The 19989-nt window shown below is 41.3% G+C and overlaps 1 protein-coding gene across 1 annotated transcript in view; it reads right to left on the bottom strand.

The window, feature by feature from the left end:
* LOC132887448 (carbohydrate sulfotransferase 1-like) overlaps positions 1–19490 on the bottom strand; it is a 39977-nt gene extending 20487 nt beyond the window's left edge. The window contains exon 1 of the mRNA XM_060922924.1: positions 19145–19490. Coding sequence (XP_060778907.1) covers positions 19145–19154 — 10 coding nt within the window. The 5' untranslated portion in view covers positions 19155–19490. The remainder of the gene's footprint in view (positions 1–19144) is intronic.
* Positions 19491–19989: the final 499 nt, after the last annotated feature.

The raw sequence follows: 19989 nt of genomic DNA, 5'->3' as shown, positions 1-19989 counted from the left end.
TTCAGTTGCTGTCCCACCAATAATCCCTGCAGGACAAGTTTTACTCATGACATGTTAATTGAATTTAAGTTAGCTTAACCAAACCAAATTTAGCATGAAGCTAGCGGTCCCATTCATTTTCGCCAGGTCACAGTGTTTTGGAAAACTTCATAGGAAATTCATCACAGCCCGATTGCTGAGTGACATTAACCAAAGCTAGCAAACATATACATGATCTGTTAAGGACTTCTTGTAACGTTAACTTACCGTCACAGAAATAGCAGCATGGTGAGCCTTTAGATGCCTCTTGAGGTTGGTCGTATTCTTGCCACGCAGTTTATAGCCACAGCGTGTACCTCTGTCTCCCACTACAAGGCATTCCATTTTATTTTCTGCTGGATTATGTGTAAAGTATGTCCATAAATCATCGCGTCTTTTCCGCCCACCAAGCCCTCATGCTGGTGTTGCCGATGGTCCATGAACTGTGTGGCTGCCCCAGTGTGCACTGTGCCTGGACATGCCTGGTGGTGGGCGTGACCAAACAAGGACAGGATGCAGGTGCATTGCTGATATTTTCAGCATTTGGCAGACAGGTTGCACATGCCGTTGGAGGAAACACCATGCATTTTGATAGTCCTATAGCCAACCCACTAACATTTTCGTCTCGTCTCGTCAATGAAAACAACAGATACATCTCATCATATTTTCGTGATCAAAGAGTTATGTTTAGCTCGTCACTATCTTGTTTTAGTCATGAAAAAAAGGTGCGTTAACGAAATAATTTCGTCATTGTCATCATTAACGAAAACAACACTGCCCAGGAGACAGAGTTTTGGTCAAAGTATGTCATGTGGAGGGGCGGCAGAAACTGAGAGACAGATGGGAGTCACACCCATACATTGTGCTAAAGAAGCAACCCAGCATACCTGTGTATGTGGTGAGAACGGAGGATGGTGACACAGAGAGGGTGGTCCACTGCAACCTCCTTACACAGTGCATGTTTCTTCCAGTGGAGCACTCTGGTGCAGTGACAGCTGAGGGAGTTGAGTCAGACATGGAGGACTTGGAGGTGGATGACACAGATGAAATTGTGTAGACTTACCTGGGCCCACAAATAGGCTGGATGAACATGCAGGAGTGGAGGAATTGAAGATGGAGGTGAGACAAATGAGTCAAGGAGGGGAGGATAACACAACAGTCAGTGACACCAACTCACTTCAAGGGCTCAGCATTCTAAAGAGGAACCCACTGAGAAATCAACATCCCCCAAAGAGACTATCCTATGAGTCACAAGTTGTGAGACCAGAAGACGACCAGCAGAAGATAAAGACAGGCTGGACACTGTGGCAGAGGGCCAAAGCAAAAAGAGCAGCAGGACACATGTAATAAAAGCTAGTTTATTCACTTTGATTGGAATTTCACACACACACACACACACACACACACATTCTCTATGTAGTACAGGACATTCATACATCACCTTTAGTGTAATTGTTCTAGTTTTGTGTTTAGAGGGTGTTTTCTTTGTTTTCTTTTGTTTGGTCTGATGGTGGGGACGCCATCAATTAAAGAAGGGGTAGATGTAAGGCAGTAGTCTAATTAACCCACATGGCGGCACTCTTCTGCCCCTCGGACCTGCTTGATCCATCCTGGTGCCCTGTGTCTGGTTGGAGTCTTATCGCACCGCTCCTGTGGAGGATGGCCCCATGAGGACAGTTGAAAGTTACACCTGGAGGACGCTCTGGACTCTTACAGTAATGCTTTTATGGCTGAGGACTGCAGTTGACTTGCTAACTTCAGGACTGCAGTTGACTTGCTAACTTCAGGACTGCAGTTGTCATGAACAGTTTTGCACTCAAGTTTCCATCAATGAAGAGTTACAACATCAACGAAACTGTCTTCATGTTAAAACTGTTAATCAGTCCCCCCAGGATTTCGCGGGCCTTTTTTGTGATTGTTGCGGGCTAAAATGTCTGAAGTTGTGTGGGTTTTTCCAAAAAATTGTGATGAAAGTTGCGGTGTTTTTTAGGTTTTTGTTGTGATTACATTGCGGGAGGAAGTGAAAGTTGCGAGAAATTGTTACGATTTTCTCTTTTTGTGATTAAAATTGAGTGATAAGTTAAATATTAAGTTACTACTGAAAAACTATTGATTAAAATAACAAAGACACTGAGAAATGGTCCTATAAACAACTTTACCAATATAAAAGATTACCAGGACTACAAAAATGCAGAAAAATAGGCTTTACTTATCCAAATGCACCTGTTGGTTCAAAAGTTAAAGTGCATAGAACCTCACAGCTAGGGGTCGACCGATAATTGGCCTGGCCGATATATCGGGCCGATATTCTGCATTTTTAGGGTTATTGGTATCGGCCATAATTTCCACCGATATGCCAATAACATGCCTTTTTGCAGCCATTTCGTTCCTAACGCGAATGTCACTGCACGGCCTTTCCTGCACTCACCTCTCTGAGTTCAAGAACACGCTCCTGCCCACCACAACATCTGATTTGTTTGGCACAAGAGATACAGCCAATCGACACCCGTAGCTAACCGTTGTGAACTGCTTCAAGGCGGCCGTATGGGCACTCGGGCAGAAGCAGATCCCATTTCAAGGTAAGGACACGCTGCTTTTGCCGCAATAAGTCACAAACACACAAGTTGCAAAAGCACAACATCATTATATGTTTACATTCTTCATCTACTACTCGTTAAAGCTGTCCATTTGCATCTGTGTAGCCAGGCAAACTTAGCTTACAGAAGGAAGCACTTGAATTAGCCGACAACCAACTAGTCTCGCTGAAACCACATGTAATGTTGTCCATAGTAAGCAGTCCCCAGCATAACGTAGGCTGCAGTCATTTTTAAATCCTCGTCTGGAAACGTTGTGAATGTGTCAGTAGTTCTACTCGAACAGTAGAATGACAGCCATACAGAGAGGTGGTCAAGGGAAGATGAAATAAAACGTAGTGTTTGTGTTCTGTAGGCTAGCGCAAGCCTACTGGCTATTTGTTATGGTGATGAGTAAACTTCATGCTCAAAAAGTGCATTGCACTTGTATATGTTAGGTAACTTTATAAAGCGCTATTTGAACATTTAAACAAGCCAGGTGTGATATGGTGCTAGTAGGCTGTGTAATACTGTAGGGAGTTTGTCAGGACGCTTGTTGACGCTTAGGGCATACCTAACAACGTGTTTTCTTTCTCTCCCCCCTGCCCCCCCATCTGTCCCTCTGAGTTACATATTGATCCTGGGATTGAGATGCTGGCCTCTTCTGCCCCTCGGACCTGCTTGATCCATCCTGGTGCCCTGTGTCTGGTCGGAGTTTTATCGCCCCACTCCTGTGAAGGACGGCCCCATGAGGACAGTTGAGGGTTATACCTGTTAAAACTGTTAATATTATAGTCAGGCTGTCTGTTGTTGCCCAAATGAGGATGGGTTCCCTTTTGAGTCTGGTTCCTCTCGAGGTTTCTTCCTCATGTCGTCTGAGGGAGTTTTTCCTTGCCACCGTCGCCACAGGCTTGCTCATTGGGGATAGATTAGGGATAAAATTAGCTCATGTTTTAAGTCGTTCAAATTCTGTAAAGCTGCTTTGCGACAATGTTTATTGTTAAAAGCGCTGTACAAATAAACTTGATTTGATTTGATTTGTTGTGGGCTCAGTAATGAATTGTGTCGTGGATGCACACTTGCTTGGATAAACGCTAATGAACGAAATACATCAATTAAACTCTTGACTTAAATGTTCTTATGCTACTTCACATTGCGCTGTAATGTACTCCATTAGTATTTATAATTCTTGCGCAAGTGATTCTCCTCGCTAGCGCTTCTGATTCGGAAAGCGATCTACTCTTAAAGGAGCAGCCGCTCCTTTTAACCAGAGCTTTTAACATGCAGAGCAACTGTGCTTCCTTCACTACAATATAATCCTAAATTGGGAATATTAGGCTTGGGCATTAAAAGCATTAGCTAAATTGGGAATATTAGGCTTGGGCATTAAAAGCATTAGCTAAATTGGGAATATTAGGCTTGGGCATTAAAAGCATTAGAATGTAGATGGTTACTTGTTAAGTTGTTACATAATAGGGAGTGATAGCCTACTTTATGTTTGATTTTACTTTTTAAAAAATGCTGCAGGCAGCTCCCTACACTTGATTTGTTATTTAAAAACTACTTGAAGTTGGTAAGTCTTACTTAGTTCTTAGTGTAGAAGAATCCAGAGTGTATTTTCATTTATTTTCCACTGAAAATGGTGAGCTGTAATATAGTAGGGAGTGATTTATTTTTTTATTGGTGAATATTTATTTTAGTATTATTTTATTTCTCATTTTATTCTAACTAATGTTTGACTTTATTGTACAAATGCTGCTGGCATCTCCCTGCACAAAATTTCATGTTCAATTTTACAATTAAACATACATTTCATGGATATGAAGGTCTGTGTCAGTGTGTGCTATGTTTAATTTCATGTGAATTATAATGTTTACATTTATCGGTTGCACATATCGGTTATCGGCATCTCAATTCCATAATAATCGGTATCGGCCCTGAAAAAACCATATCGGTCGATCCCTACTCACAGCACAACATGAAGTTACCTTAAAATATACTGTGGGTGGTAGAAATGGGCAACTGGACTTGCTTGAAGATTCTTGAAAACATCACCTCTCGTCCAAAAGGCTTCCTCAGTTCTGTCTGACTAATAGGGAGTATCAGATATTTATCCTCTCCTGGATCAGAATCAGAATTCTGATGACCAGCTCATCTAAGGTGTCATTGAGGCATCATGTTGGTGTGGGTCACTGAAGGCTGGGTGTGAACGGTGAGTCATTAGGGTGATCAAAGGATTGCCCATCATGAATGACTCGCCGTTCACACCCAGCCTTCAGTGACCCACACCAACATGATGCCTCAGTGACACCTTAGATGAGCTGGTCATCAGAATTCTGATTCTGATCCAGGAGAGGATAAATATCTGATACTCCCTATTAGTCAGACAGAACTGAGGAAGGCTACATCCACACGACAACGGCAATAAGATGTTATTTTAAAAAATATCGTGTCCATATGGGCAACGATCAGTAAAATATCAGGTCCATATGGCAACGCAACGCTTGCTGAAAACGATGCAATACACATGCCACACCTCTAGGGGCGCTGTAAGACGGTCCCTTCGGAGACACCAGAACAATAGAAGAAGTAAGGACGCATGCGCATAAACTATTATGCGCGAGACTTCATATTAGCCACAAAGTCAGAAAAATCTGTTCGTAAAATTACATTATAATGACCAAATACAATGAAAATTATTTTTCCAGTCTCACCTGTGAAAGGTAATCCCATGTGATCTCGTTTGGACGGCAAACCTGTTGGTACAGTTAAACGCAGCACATGAACGAGGCATCTTTATTTTTTCTATATCTATTTTTGCTGGCGGGATTGACTCTCTCTCTCTCTCTCTCTCTCTCTCTCTCTCACTTTGCACCATTACACAATAAATATTCACAGTGAAAATATTTTGTAAGCGCATTTCATGAACCAAGTTATAGGATTTGTTGACAACTCACATCGAGTTTGTTACACTTCTACCCGGCGTGAAGCACTCACAGTCATGTGGTTGTGACGTCATCGTAAACAAATCCGTTCTACTCATCCAGACGACTTCGCAACGGCAACGTTGCCAGATCTTTCCACTCTGGAACCCGTTCTCAAAAGATTGCATTTTGGGGCACCCAAAACGCCGGTGCCGTGTGGACGCCAGGCTGAAACGATAAACAATTGTATCGGATTCACCTGAATCCGTTGCCGTGTGGACAGGGCCGAAGCCTTTTGGACGAGAGGTGAAACGTTTTCAAGAATCTTCAAGCAAGTCCAGTTGCCCATTTCTACCACCCACAGTTTACTATGACCTGGATAATTGAGAATCTTCACAGACACCTTAAAATATAATATAAATGCCTCAGCTTTCATGTAAGAAAAAAACACTATTAATACTAGTACTGTGTGCAGGCAGTCTCTCCTGAAGACTAAATTAAACTAATTATAAACTAATAAAATAAATGGCTCAGGCTTCATAGAAGAAAAAAAAACAATTTGAACAGAATCTCACAGTATGATGCTGAAGCTGCCTAAACAATGGGAAATAAAATACCATTTTGGCAAAAATGTTGGCATCCATTAATTTCTTGTATTAAGTAAAAAAAATAATGTAAAGTGCACACAGTCCTTCACTGTAAACATAACACACTTTCAGTAACAGAATTTAAGCCTACATAAACACTGACTCTCTTCTCTTGAACGTATACACGGAAGTAAGGCAGAAGGTAGTTTGTTGACGTCACCTCAAGACGACGCCAACGATTGGTCAAATTTGCGGGAAAGTTGCGGTGATTGGATATAATTGCAACACTGCCCTGAATTCACGGGGATTGGTTGAATTTCAGACCCTCCAGGATTTCGCAATGTTGCGATTTGCAACTTCAATGCAAATTCAACCAATCCCCGCGAATTCAGGGCGGTGTTGCAATTATATCCAATCACCGCAACTTTCCCGCAAATTTGACCAATCGTTGGCGTCGTCCTGAGGTTCAAGAGAAGCAGCATGTGTGAGTCAGTGTTTATGTAGGCTTAAATTCTGTTACTGAAAGTGTGTTATGTTTACAGTGAAGGACTGTGTGCACTTTACATTATTTTTTTACTTAATACAAGAAATTAATGGATGCCAACGTTTTTGCCAAAATGGTATTTTATTTTCCATTGTTTAGGCAGCTTCAGCATCATACTGTGAGATTCTGTTCAAATTGTTTTTTTCTTCTATGAAGCCTGAGCCATTTATTTTATTAGTTTATAATTAGTTTAATTTAGTCTTCAGGAGAGACTGCCTGCACACAGTACTAGTATTAATAGTTTTTTTTCTTACATGAAAGCTGAGGCATTTATATTATATTTTAAGGTAACTTCATGTTGTGCTGTGAGGTTCTGTGCACTTTAACTTTTGAACCACCAGGTGCATTTGGATAAGTAAAGCCTATTTTTCTGCATTTTTGTAGTCCTGGTAATCTTTTATATTGGTAAAGTTGTTTATAGGACCATTTCTCAGTGTCTTTGTTTTTTTAATCAATAGTTTTTCAGTAATAACTTAACATTTAACATACACGTATCACTCAATTTTAATCACAAAAAGAGAAAATCGCAACAATTTCTCGCAACTTTCACTTCCTCCCGCAATGTAATCGCAACAAAAAACTAAAAAACACCGCATCTTTCATTGCAATTTTTTGGACACCCCCCCCACAACATCAGACATTTTAGCCCGCAACAATCACAAAAAAGGCCCACGGAATCCTGGGGGGACTGGAATTTGCGTTGAAGTTGCAAATCGCAACATCGTGAAATCCTGGAGGGTCTGGTTAATGTTATAGTCATGTTGTCTGTTGTTGCCCAAATGAGGATGGGTTCCCTTTTGAGTCTGGTTCCTCTCGAGGTTTCTTCCTCATGTCGTCTGAGGGAGTTTTTCCTTGCCACCGTTGCCGCAGGCTTGCTCATTGGGGATAGATTAGGGATAAAATTAGCTCATGTTTTAAGTCGTTCAAATTCTGTAAAGCTGCTTTGCGACAACGTTTATTGTTAAAAGCGCTATGCAAATAGACTTGACTTGTTGTGCCATCTATTCCTTCGGTAAACCTAATGTTTAACCGTTACGGGACACCGTAGTTCGGCGATTCCTGTTGTGCAGGATGCCATCTTGGTTAAATGTTTTTTGTATATTGATCTGAAAGGGGTGCGGCACAGTGGTGTAGTGGTTAGCGCTGTTGCCTCACAGCAAGAAGGTCCGGGTTCGAACCCCGTGGCCGACGAGGGCCTTTCTGTGTGGAGTTTGCATGTTCTCCCTGTGTCTGCGTGGGTTTCCTCCGGGTGCTCCGGTTTCCCCCACAGTCCAAAGACATGCAGGTTAGGTTAACTGGTGACTCTAAATTGACCGTAGGTGTGAATGTGAGTGTGAATGGTTGTCTGTGTCTATGTGTCAGCTGTCCAGGGTGTACCCCGCCTTTCGCCCGTAGTCAGCTGGGATAGGCTCCAGCTTGCCTGCGACCCTGTAGAACAGGATAAAGCAGCTAGAGATAATGAGATGAGATGAGATCTGAAAGGGTGACGGAGCCACCAGCCAATTAAGTGTCGACAAGTCTCAGCCACAATCCAGAACCCCTGTCTCCGGTGCTTCATTCTCTCCCCATTCATCACCCCATTATAACAATAAAACACAATGCAGAGTATGTGTGTGTGTGTAGGGAGGCTTCAGCATGTCAGAGAGGGTTACATTTACAAAATACAATTAAGTTGATCAGTAAAACTATGGAAAATCTTTTCTTTGTACTTTTTCAGTTAAATAAAGGTTCACATGAATTAACAAATCACAGATTTTTTATTTTTATTGCATTTTGGAAAATATCCTAACTTTTCTAGGGGTGGCATGGTGGTGTAGTGGTTAGCGCTGTCACCTCACAGCAAGAAGGTCCGGGTTCGAGCCCCGTGGCCGGCGAGGGCCTTTCTGTGCGGAGTTTGCATGTTCTCCCCGTGTCCACGTGGGGTTCCTCCGGGTGCTCCGGAAAACTAAAAGGGTTTTAGTCCAGTTTTAGTCAGTCATTCATTTTAGTCGAAAAAATAATTACTTTAAAACATTAAATTAGGCCAATACAGAGATAGGAAATTGTACTTGAGGTTGACAGGTTGTACATAACATACTCTCTACATAAACGCTGTCTAGTGCGCATGCTCGCTACATAAATGCTGTCTAGTGCGCATGCTCTCTACATAAACGCTGTCTAGTGTGCATGCTCTCTACAGAAACGCTGTCTAGTGTGCATACTCTACATAAACGCTGTCTAGTGTGCATACTCTACATAAACGTTGTCTAGTGTGCATGCTCTCTACAGAAATGCTGTCTAGTGTGCATGCTCTCTACAGAAACGCTGTCTAGTGTGTATACCCTCTACAGAAACGCTGTCTAGTGTGCATACTCTACAGAAACGCTGTCTAGTGTGCATGCTCCATTGTTCACAGACTCATGTTTCTGCCTCCGTTTAACATGTTGCAATGCGCTGACAGAGCACAAACATGTCATGATGAACACACAACTAGAAGATGACCACGCTGTCCGTTAATGTAAATATGATGGCTAAACATGCTGCTAACGTTAGAGTAGCCAGGTGTGCTGCTGCTCATTTAGACATATTAAGGCACAGCAACAGGTCTGAAAAGCTACATTTACCCCCGTATGTTTCACAGTAACTCATATGGGTCAATATATGACAAAGCATTCAGTTGCTGTCCCACCAATAATCCCTGCAGGACAAGTTTTACTCATGACATGTTAATTGAATTTAAGTTAGCTTAACCAAACCAAATTTAGCATGAAGCTAGCGGTCCCATTCATTTTCGCCAGGTCACAGTGTTTTGGAAAACTTCATAGGAAATTCATCACAGCCCGATTGCTGAGTGACATTAACCAAAGCTAGCAAACATATACATGATCTGTTAAGGACTTCTTGTAACGTTAACTTACCGTCACAGAAATAGCAGCATGGTGAGCCTTTAGATGCCTCTTGAGGTTGGTCGTATTCTTGCCACGCAGTTTATAGCCACAGCGTGTACCTCTGTCTCCCACTACAAGGCATTCCATTTTATTTTCTGCTGGATTATGTGTAAAGTATGTCCATAAATCATCGCGTCTTTTCCGCCCACCAAGCCCTCATGCTGGTGTTGCCGATGGTCCATGAACTGTGTGGCTGCCCCAGTGTGCACTGTGCCTGGACATGCCTGGTGGTGGGCGTGACCAAACAAGGACAGGATGCAGGTGCATTGCTGATATTTTCAGCATTTGGCAGACAGGTTGCACATGCCGTTGGAGGAAACACCATGCATTTTGATAGTCCTATAGCCAACCCACTAACATTTTCGTCTCGTCTCGTCAATGAAAACAACAGATACATCTCATCATATTTTCGTGATCAAAGAGTTATGTTTAGCTCGTCACTATCTTGTTTTAGTCATGAAAAAAAGGTGCGTTAACGAAATAATTTCGTCATTGTCATCATTAACGAAAACAACACTGCCCAGGAGACAGAGTTTTGGTCAAAGTATGTCATGTGGAGGGGCGGCAGAAACTGAGAGACAGATGGGAGTCACACCCATACATTGTGCTAAAGAAGCAACCCAGCATACCTGTGTATGTGGTGAGAACGGAGGATGGTGACACAGAGAGGGTGGTCCACTGCAACCTCCTTACACAGTGCATGTTTCTTCCAGTGGAGCACTCTGGTGCAGTGACAGCTGAGGGAGTTGAGTCAGACATGGAGGACTTGGAGGTGGATGACACAGATGAAATTGTGTAGACTTACCTGGGCCCACAAATAGGCTGGATGAACATGCAGGAGTGGAGGAATTGAAGATGGAGGTGAGACAAATGAGTCAAGGAGGGGAGGATAACACAACAGTCAGTGACACCAACTCACTTCAAGGGCTCAGCATTCTAAAGAGGAACCCACTGAGAAATCAACATCCCCCAAAGAGACTATCCTATGAGTCACAAGTTGTGAGACCAGAAGACGACCAGCAGAAGATAAAGACAGGCTGGACACTGTGGCAGAGGGCCAAAGCAAAAAGAGCAGCAGGACACATGTAATAAAAGCTAGTTTATTCACTTTGATTGGAATTTCACACACACACACACACACACACACACATTCTCTATGTAGTACAGGACATTCATACATCACCTTTAGTGTAATTGTTCTAGTTTTGTGTTTAGAGGGTGTTTTCTTTGTTTTCTTTTGTTTGGTCTGATGGTGGGGACGCCATCAATTAAAGAAGGGGTAGATGTAAGGCAGTAGTCTAATTAACCCACATGGCGGCACTCTTCTGCCCCTCGGACCTGCTTGATCCATCCTGGTGCCCTGTGTCTGGTTGGAGTCTTATCGCACCGCTCCTGTGGAGGATGGCCCCATGAGGACAGTTGAAAGTTACACCTGGAGGACGCTCTGGACTCTTACAGTAATGCTTTTATGGCTGAGGACTGCAGTTGACTTGCTAACTTCAGGACTGCAGTTGACTTGCTAACTTCAGGACTGCAGTTGTCATGAACAGTTTTGCACTCAAGTTTCCATCAATGAAGAGTTACAACATCAACGAAACTGTCTTCATGTTAAAACTGTTAATCAGTCCCCCCAGGATTTCGCGGGCCTTTTTTGTGATTGTTGCGGGCTAAAATGTCTGAAGTTGTGTGGGTTTTTCCAAAAAATTGTGATGAAAGTTGCGGTGTTTTTTAGGTTTTTGTTGTGATTACATTGCGGGAGGAAGTGAAAGTTGCGAGAAATTGTTACGATTTTCTCTTTTTGTGATTAAAATTGAGTGATAAGTTAAATATTAAGTTACTACTGAAAAACTATTGATTAAAATAACAAAGACACTGAGAAATGGTCCTATAAACAACTTTACCAATATAAAAGATTACCAGGACTACAAAAATGCAGAAAAATAGGCTTTACTTATCCAAATGCACCTGTTGGTTCAAAAGTTAAAGTGCATAGAACCTCACAGCTAGGGGTCGACCGATAATTGGCCTGGCCGATATATCGGGCCGATATTCTGCATTTTTAGGGTTATTGGTATCGGCCATAATTTCCACCGATATGCCGATAACATGCCTTTTTGCAGCCATTTCGTTCCTAACGCGAATGTCACTGCACGGCCTTTCCTGCACTCACCTCTCTGAGTTCAAGAACACGCTCCTGCCCACCACAACATCTGATTTGTTTGGCACAAGAGATACAGCCAATCGACACCCGTAGCTAACCGTTGTGAACTGCTTCAAGGCGGCCGTATGGGCACTCGGGCAGAAGCAGATCCCATTTCAAGGTAAGGACACGCTGCTTTTGCCGCAATAAGTCACAAACACACAAGTTGCAAAAGCACAACATCATTATATGTTTACATTCTTCATCTACTACTCGTTAAAGCTGTCCATTTGCATCTGTGTAGCCAGGCAAACTTAGCTTACAGAAGGAAGCACTTGAATTAGCCGACAACCAACTAGTCTCGCTGAAACCACATGTAATGTTGTCCATAGTAAGCAGTCCCCAGCATAACGTAGGCTGCAGTCATTTTTAAATCCTCGTCTGGAAACGTTGTGAATGTGTCAGTAGTTCTACTCGAACAGTAGAATGACAGCCATACAGAGAGGTGGTCAAGGGAAGATGAAATAAAACGTAGTGTTTGTGTTCTGTAGGCTAGCGCAAGCCTACTGGCTATTTGTTATGGTGATGAGTAAACTTCATGCTCAAAAAGTGCATTGCACTTGTATATGTTAGGTAACTTTATAAAGCGCTATTTGAACATTTAAACAAGCCAGGTGTGATATGGTGCTAGTAGGCTGTGTAATACTGTAGGGAGTTTGTCAGGACGCTTGTTGACGCTTAGGGCATACCTAACAACGTGTTTTCTTTCTCTCCCCCCTGCCCCCCCATCTGTCCCTCTGAGTTACATATTGATCCTGGGATTGAGATGCTGGCCTCTTCTGCCCCTCGGACCTGCTTGATCCATCCTGGTGCCCTGTGTCTGGTCGGAGTTTTATCGCCCCACTCCTGTGAAGGACGGCCCCATGAGGACAGTTGAGGGTTATACCTGTTAAAACTGTTAATATTATAGTCAGGCTGTCTGTTGTTGCCCAAATGAGGATGGGTTCCCTTTTGAGTCTGGTTCCTCTCGAGGTTTCTTCCTCATGTCGTCTGAGGGAGTTTTTCCTTGCCACCGTCGCCACAGGCTTGCTCATTGGGGATAGATTAGGGATAAAATTAGCTCATGTTTTAAGTCGTTCAAATTCTGTAAAGCTGCTTTGCGACAATGTTTATTGTTAAAAGCGCTGTACAAATAAACTTGATTTGATTTGATTTGTTGTGGGCTCAGTAATGAATTGTGTCGTGGATGCACACTTGCTTGGATAAACGCTAATGAACGAAATACATCAATTAAACTCTTGACTTAAATGTTCTTATGCTACTTCACATTGCGTTGTAATGTACTCCATTAGTATTTATAATTCTTGCGCAAGTGATTCTCCTCGCTAGCGCTTCTGATTCGGAAAGCGATCTACTCTTAAAGGAGCAGCCGCTCCTTTTAACCAGAGCTTTTAACATGCAGAGCAACTGTGCTTCCTTCACTACAATATAATCCTAAATTGGGAATATTAGGCTTGGGCATTAAAAGCATTAGCTAAATTGGGAATATTAGGCTTGGGCATTAAAAGCATTAGAATGTAGATGGTTACTTGTTAAGTTGTTACATAATAGGGAGTGATAGCCTACTTTATGTTTGATTTTACTTTTTAAAAAATGCTGCAGGCAGCTCCCTACACTTGATTTGTTATTTAAAAACTACTTGAAGTTGGTAAGTCTTACTTAGTTCTTAGTGTAGAAGAATCCAGAGTGTATTTTCATTTATTTTCCACTGAAAATGGTGAGCTGTAATATAGTAGGGAGTGATTTATTTTTTTATTGGTGAATATTTATTTTAGTATTATTTTATTTCTCATTTTATTCTAACTAATGTTTGACTTTATTGTACAAATGCTGCTGGCATCTCCCTGCACAAAATTTCATGTTCAATTTTACAATTAAACATACATTTCATGGATATGAAGGTCTGTGTCAGTGTGTGCTATGTTTAATTTCATGTGAATTATAATGTTTACATTTATCGGTTGCACATATCGGTTATCGGCATCTCAATTCCATAATAATCGGTATCGGCCCTGAAAAAACCATATCGGTCGATCCCTACTCACAGCACAACATGAAGTTACCTTAAAATATACTGTGGGTGGTAGAAATGGGCAACTGGACTTGCTTGAAGATTCTTGAAAACATCACCTCTCGTCCAAAAGGCTTCCTCAGTTCTGTCTGACTAATAGGGAGTATCAGATATTTATCCTCTCCTGGATCAGAATCAGAATTCTGATGACCAGCTCATCTAAGGTGTCATTGAGGCATCATGTTGGTGTGGGTCACTGAAGGCTGGGTGTGAACGGTGAGTCATTAGGGTGATCAAAGGATTGCCCATCATGAATGACTCGCCGTTCACACCCAGCCTTCAGTGACCCACACCAACATGATGCCTCAATGACACCTTAGATGAGCTGGTCATCAGAATTCTGATTCTGATCCAGGAGAGGATAAATATCTGATACTCCCTATTAGTCAGACAGAACTGAGGAAGGCTACATCCACACGACAACGGCAATAAGATGTTATTTTAAAAAATATCGTGTCCATATGGGCAACGATCAGTAAAATATCAGGTCCATATGGCAACGCAACGCTTGCTGAAAACGATGCAATACACATGCCACACCTCTAGGGGCGCTGTAAGACGGTCCCTTCGGAGACACCAGAACAATAGAAGAAGTAAGGACGCATGCGCATAAACTATTATGCGCGAGACTTCATATTAGCCACAAAGTCAGAAAAATCTGTTCGTAAAATTACATTATAATGACCAAATACAATGAAAATTATTTTTCCAGTCTCACCTGTGAAAGGTAATCCCATGTGATCTCGTTTGGACGGCAAACCTGTTGGTACAGTTAAACGCAGCACATGAACGAGGCATCTTTATTTTTTCTATATCTATTTTTGCTGGCGGGATTGACTCTCTCTCTCTCTCTCTCTCTCTCTCTCTCTCACTTTGCACCATTACACAATAAATATTCACAGTGAAAATATTTTGTAAGCGCATTTCATGAACCAAGTTATAGGATTTGTTGACAACTCACATCGAGTTTGTTACACTTCTACCCGGCGTGAAGCACTCACAGTCATGTGGTTGTGACGTCATCGTAAACAAATCCGTTCTACTCATCCAGACGACTTCGCAACGGCAACGTTGCCAGATCTTTCCACTCTGGAACCCGTTCTCAAAAGATTGCATTTTGGGGCACCCAAAACGCCGGTGCCGTGTGGACGCCAGGCTGAAACGATAAACAATTGTATCGGATTCACCTGAATCCGTTGCCGTGTGGACAGGGCCGAAGCCTTTTGGACGAGAGGTGAAACGTTTTCAAGAATCTTCAAGCAAGTCCAGTTGCCCATTTCTACCACCCACAGTTTACTATGACCTGGATAATTGAGAATCTTCACAGACACCTTAAAATATAATATAAATGCCTCAGCTTTCATGTAAGAAAAAAACACTATTAATACTAGTACTGTGTGCAGGCAGTCTCTCCTGAAGACTAAATTAAACTAATTATAAACTAATAAAATAAATGGCTCAGGCTTCATAGAAGAAAAAAAAACAATTTGAACAGAATCTCACAGTATGATGCTGAAGCTGCCTAAACAATGGGAAATAAAATACCATTTTGGCAAAAATGTTGGCATCCATTAATTTCTTGTATTAAGTAAAAAAAATAATGTAAAGTGCACACAGTCCTTCACTGTAAACATAACACACTTTCAGTAACAGAATTTAAGCCTACATAAACACTGACTCTCTTCTCTTGAACGTATACACGGAAGTAAGGCAGAAGGTAGTTTGTTGACGTCACCTCAAGACGACGCCAACGATTGGTCAAATTTGCGGGAAAGTTGCGGTGATTGGATATAATTGCAACACCGCCCTGAATTCACGGGGATTGGTTGAATTTCAGACCCTCCAGGATTTCGCAATGTTGCGATTTGCAACTTCAATGCAAATTCAACCAATCCCCGCGAATTCAGGGCGGTGTTGCAATTATATCCAATCACCGCAACTTTCCCGCAAATTTGACCAATCGTTGGCGTCGTCCTGAGGTTCAAGAGAAGCAGCATGTGTGAGTCAGTGTTTATGTAGGCTTAAATTCTGTTACTGAAAGTGTGTTATGTTTACAGTGAAGGACTGTGTGCACTTTACATTATTTTTTTACTTAATACAAGAAATTAATGGATGCCAACGTTTTTGCCAAAATGGTATTTTATTTTCCATTGTTTAGGCAGCTTCAGCATCATACTGTGAGATTCTGTTCAAATTGTTTTTTTCTTCTATGAAGCCTGAGCCATTTATTTTATTAGTTTATAATTAGTTTAATTTAGTCTTCAGGAGAGACTGCCTGCACACAGTACTAGTATTAATAGTTTTTTTTCTTACATGAAAGCTGAGGCATTTATATTATATTTTAAGGTAACTTCATGTTGTGCTGTGAGGTTCTGTGCACTTTAACTTTTGAACCACCAGGTGCATTTGGATAAGTAAAGCCTATTTTTCTGCATTTTTGTAGTCCTGGTAATCTTTTATATTGGTAAAGTTGTTTATAGGACCATTTCTCAGTGTCTTTGTTTTTTTAATCAATAGTTTTTCAGTAATAACTTAACATTTAACATACACGTATCACTCAATTTTAATCACAAAAAGAGAAAATCGCAACAATTTCTCGCAACTTTCACTTCCTCCCGCAATGTAATCGCAACAAAAAACTAAAAAACACCGCAACTTTCATTGCAATTTTTTGGACACCCCCCCCACAACATCAGACATTTTAGCCCGCAACAATCACAAAAAAGGCCCACGGAATCCTGGGGGGACTGGAATTTGCGTTGAAGTTGCAAATCGCAACATCGTGAAATCCTGGAGGGTCTGGTTAATGTTATAGTCATGTTGTCTGTTGTTGCCCAAATGAGGATGGGTTCCCTTTTGAGTCTGGTTCCTCTCGAGGTTTCTTCCTCATGTCGTCTGAGGGAGTTTTTCCTTGCCACCGTTGCCGCAGGCTTGCTCATTGGGGATAGATTAGGGATAAAATTAGCTCATGTTTTAAGTCGTTCAAATTCTGTAAAGCTGCTTTGCGACAACGTTTATTGTTAAAAGCGCTATGCAAATAGACTTGACTTGTTGTGCCATCTATTCCTTCGGTAAACCTAATGTTTAACCGTTACGGGACACCGTAGTTCGGCGATTCCTGTTGTGCAGGATGCCATCTTGGTTAAATGTTTTTTGTATATTGATCTGAAAGGGGTGCGGCACGGTGGTGTAGTGGTTAGCGCTGTTGCCTCACAGCAAGAAGGTCCGGGTTCGAACCCCGTGGCCGACGAGGGCCTTTCTGTGTGGAGTTTGCATGTTCTCCCTGTGTCTGCGTGGGTTTCCTCCGGGTGCTCCGGTTTCCCCCACAGTCCAAAGACATGCAGGTTAGGTTAACTGGTGACTCTAAATTGACCGTAGGTGTGAATGTGAGTGTGAATGGTTGTCTGTGTCTATGTGTCAGCTGTCCAGGGTGTACCCCGCCTTTCGCCCGTAGTCAGCTGGGATAGGCTCCAGCTTGCCTGCGACCCTGTAGAACAGGATAAAGCAGCTAGAGATAATGAGATGAGATGAGATCTGAAAGGGTGACGGAGCCACCAGCCAATGAAGTGTCGACAAGTCTCAGCCACAATCCAGAACCCCTGTCTCCGGTGCTTCATTCTCTCCCCATTCATCACCCCATTATAACAATAAAACACAATGCAGAGTATGTGTGTGTGTGTAGGGAGGCTTCAGCATGTCAGAGAGGGTTACATTTACAAAATACAATTAAGTTGATCAGTAAAACTATGGAAAATCTTTTCTTTGTACTTTTTCAGTTAAATAAAGGTTCACATGAATTAACAAATCACAGATTTTTTATTTTTATTGCATTTTGGAAAATATCCTAACTTTTCTAGGGGTGGCATGGTGGTGTAGTGGTTAGCGCTGTCACCTCACAGCAAGAAGGTCCGGGTTCGAGCCCCGTGGCCGGCGAGGGCCTTTCTGTGCGGAGTTTGCATGTTCTCCCCGTGTCCACGTGGGGTTCTTCCGGGTGCTCCGGTTTCCCCCACAGTCCAAAGACATGCAGGTTAGGTTAATTGGTGACTCTAAATTGACCATAGGTGTGAATGTGAGTGTGAATGGTTGTCTGTGTCTCTGTGTCAGCCCTCTGATGACCTGGCGACTTGTCCAGGGTGTACCCCACCTTTCGCCCGTAGTCAGCTGGGATAGGCTCCAGCTTGCCTGCGACTCTGTAGAACAGGATAAAGCGGCTAGAGATAATGAGATGAGATCCTAACTTTTCTGGAAATGGGGTTAGTACATCTTAAAGGATTTTTTTCCTATATATTGCACAGTAAACACATATTATGGTTTCTTAATCTCAGAAAACAATACTAACATAAAGCTTGATTCATTTTCATTTAAAAAGTGGGCACCTGTACTCCAACATACATTATAGTGATTTGTTTGTACAGTTTTTCAGTGCTAACACTGGCAAAGGCATGAGCTATATTTTTAAACTGCTGTGGTACTGTAAATACAGTGCTCATTAATGAGTAACTACAAATAGGCAAAACAAATGTCTAGGTCAATATTTAAGTTGAAGCAAATTTGTGATATCAACCATATTAAGTCCTTTGTACAAAAGGTCAGATTTTCCTTAAGTCTTTTGCCTTTTATTGAAGCATATGTTCAGATGTCACTGAATTAATTTCATCTAACATGGGTCATCAGGTTTTACACAAACTTATAACGTCCATGCCAGCTCGAGTACATGCTTTCATTAAAGCAAAATTATACATACCAAATATTCAAGAAATTCTGAAGTTCATGTAAATATCTCTAAGATTCTATTTTTCACTCAAGTTGCTGCTGATAATATATATTGGAATAAAATGGTAATAAATCAGAAAACGTAATGCAATAGTTATCTCAAACCTTTGGACCCCGTCATGTAGAATTATATTATGTTGTTTTACATTATATTGTAATCTTATTTTGTTATATTTAACAAAACTTACAACAATCTATAGCCATCATATTCACTGAAAACCACCAAAGCTGAGAGTTTGCAAACATAGTATTACTGTATGCAAATACATGCATCATGAATGTACAACACACACACTTTACAGAAAACGATCTACATTTTTTAATCACATTTAAGGAAATTGAAGGAATGGCTCTGCAGAATGTACAATAGTTGATATTTGTCAGAGTGTTCTTTTTTATAAACTTTATATTAACAACCAGAATATCCAAATAATTTGTCTAAGATAAGTTTCTCTTCTCTTCACAACACAATTTCTCAATATAGACATTCTCTGACATGTTTTTATTTATTTATTTATTTTACTTACTTCTTTGCATATTTCTTTGCTTGCAGGTTCAGTCTCTCAGGGTTCTGCTATTATATTGTAATTTCATTGTGTCTGGAATCCTTTGCTTTACTTCTTCTTTGACAAATATTTAACTGGTGGCAAGGCTATATTTTAATAATTAGCCACACCCACTCAAAGAACCTTGGCCAGTAGCCAAGAAAGTGGTGACACCCCACAAGTACGTTTGTGTATATAAACATGTGTCTACGTGGTAAAATTAAAGAAAGGAGAAATAAACATGCACCTGTATTTTGAAGCCTGCATTGCAAGTTGAGTCTTGTTGAAGATCTTTGTCATGACAAAGGAAAGTACAGTGGTGCTTGAAAGTTTGTGAACCTTTTAGAATTTTCTATATTTCTGCATAAATATGACCTAAAACATCATCAGATTTTCACACAAGTCCTAAAAGTAGATAAAGAGAACACAGTTCAACAAATGAGACAAAAATATTATACTTGGTCATTTATTTATTGAGGAAAATGATCCAATATTACATATCTGTGAGTGGCAAAAGTATGTGAACCTCTAGGATTAGCAGTTAATTTGAAGGTGAAATTAGAGTCAGGTGTTTCCAATCAATGGGATGACAATCAGGTGTTAGTGGGCACCCTGTTTAATTTAAAGAACAGGGATCTATCAAAGTCTGATCTTCACAACACATGTTTGTGGAAGTGTATCATGGCACGAACAAAGGAGATTTCTGAGAACCTCAGAAAAAGCGTTGTTGATGCTCATCAGGCTGGAAAAGGTTACAAATCCATATCTAAAGAGTTTGGACTCCACCAATCCACAGTCAGACAGATTGTGTACAAATGGAGGAAATT

The sequence above is a fragment of the Neoarius graeffei genome, chromosome 6 (assembly GCF_027579695.1).
Source record: "Neoarius graeffei isolate fNeoGra1 chromosome 6, fNeoGra1.pri, whole genome shotgun sequence".
In the NCBI taxonomy this organism is placed as follows: Eukaryota; Metazoa; Chordata; class Actinopteri; order Siluriformes; family Ariidae; genus Neoarius; species Neoarius graeffei.
This window is presented reverse-complemented; position numbering and strand designations above follow the sequence as displayed.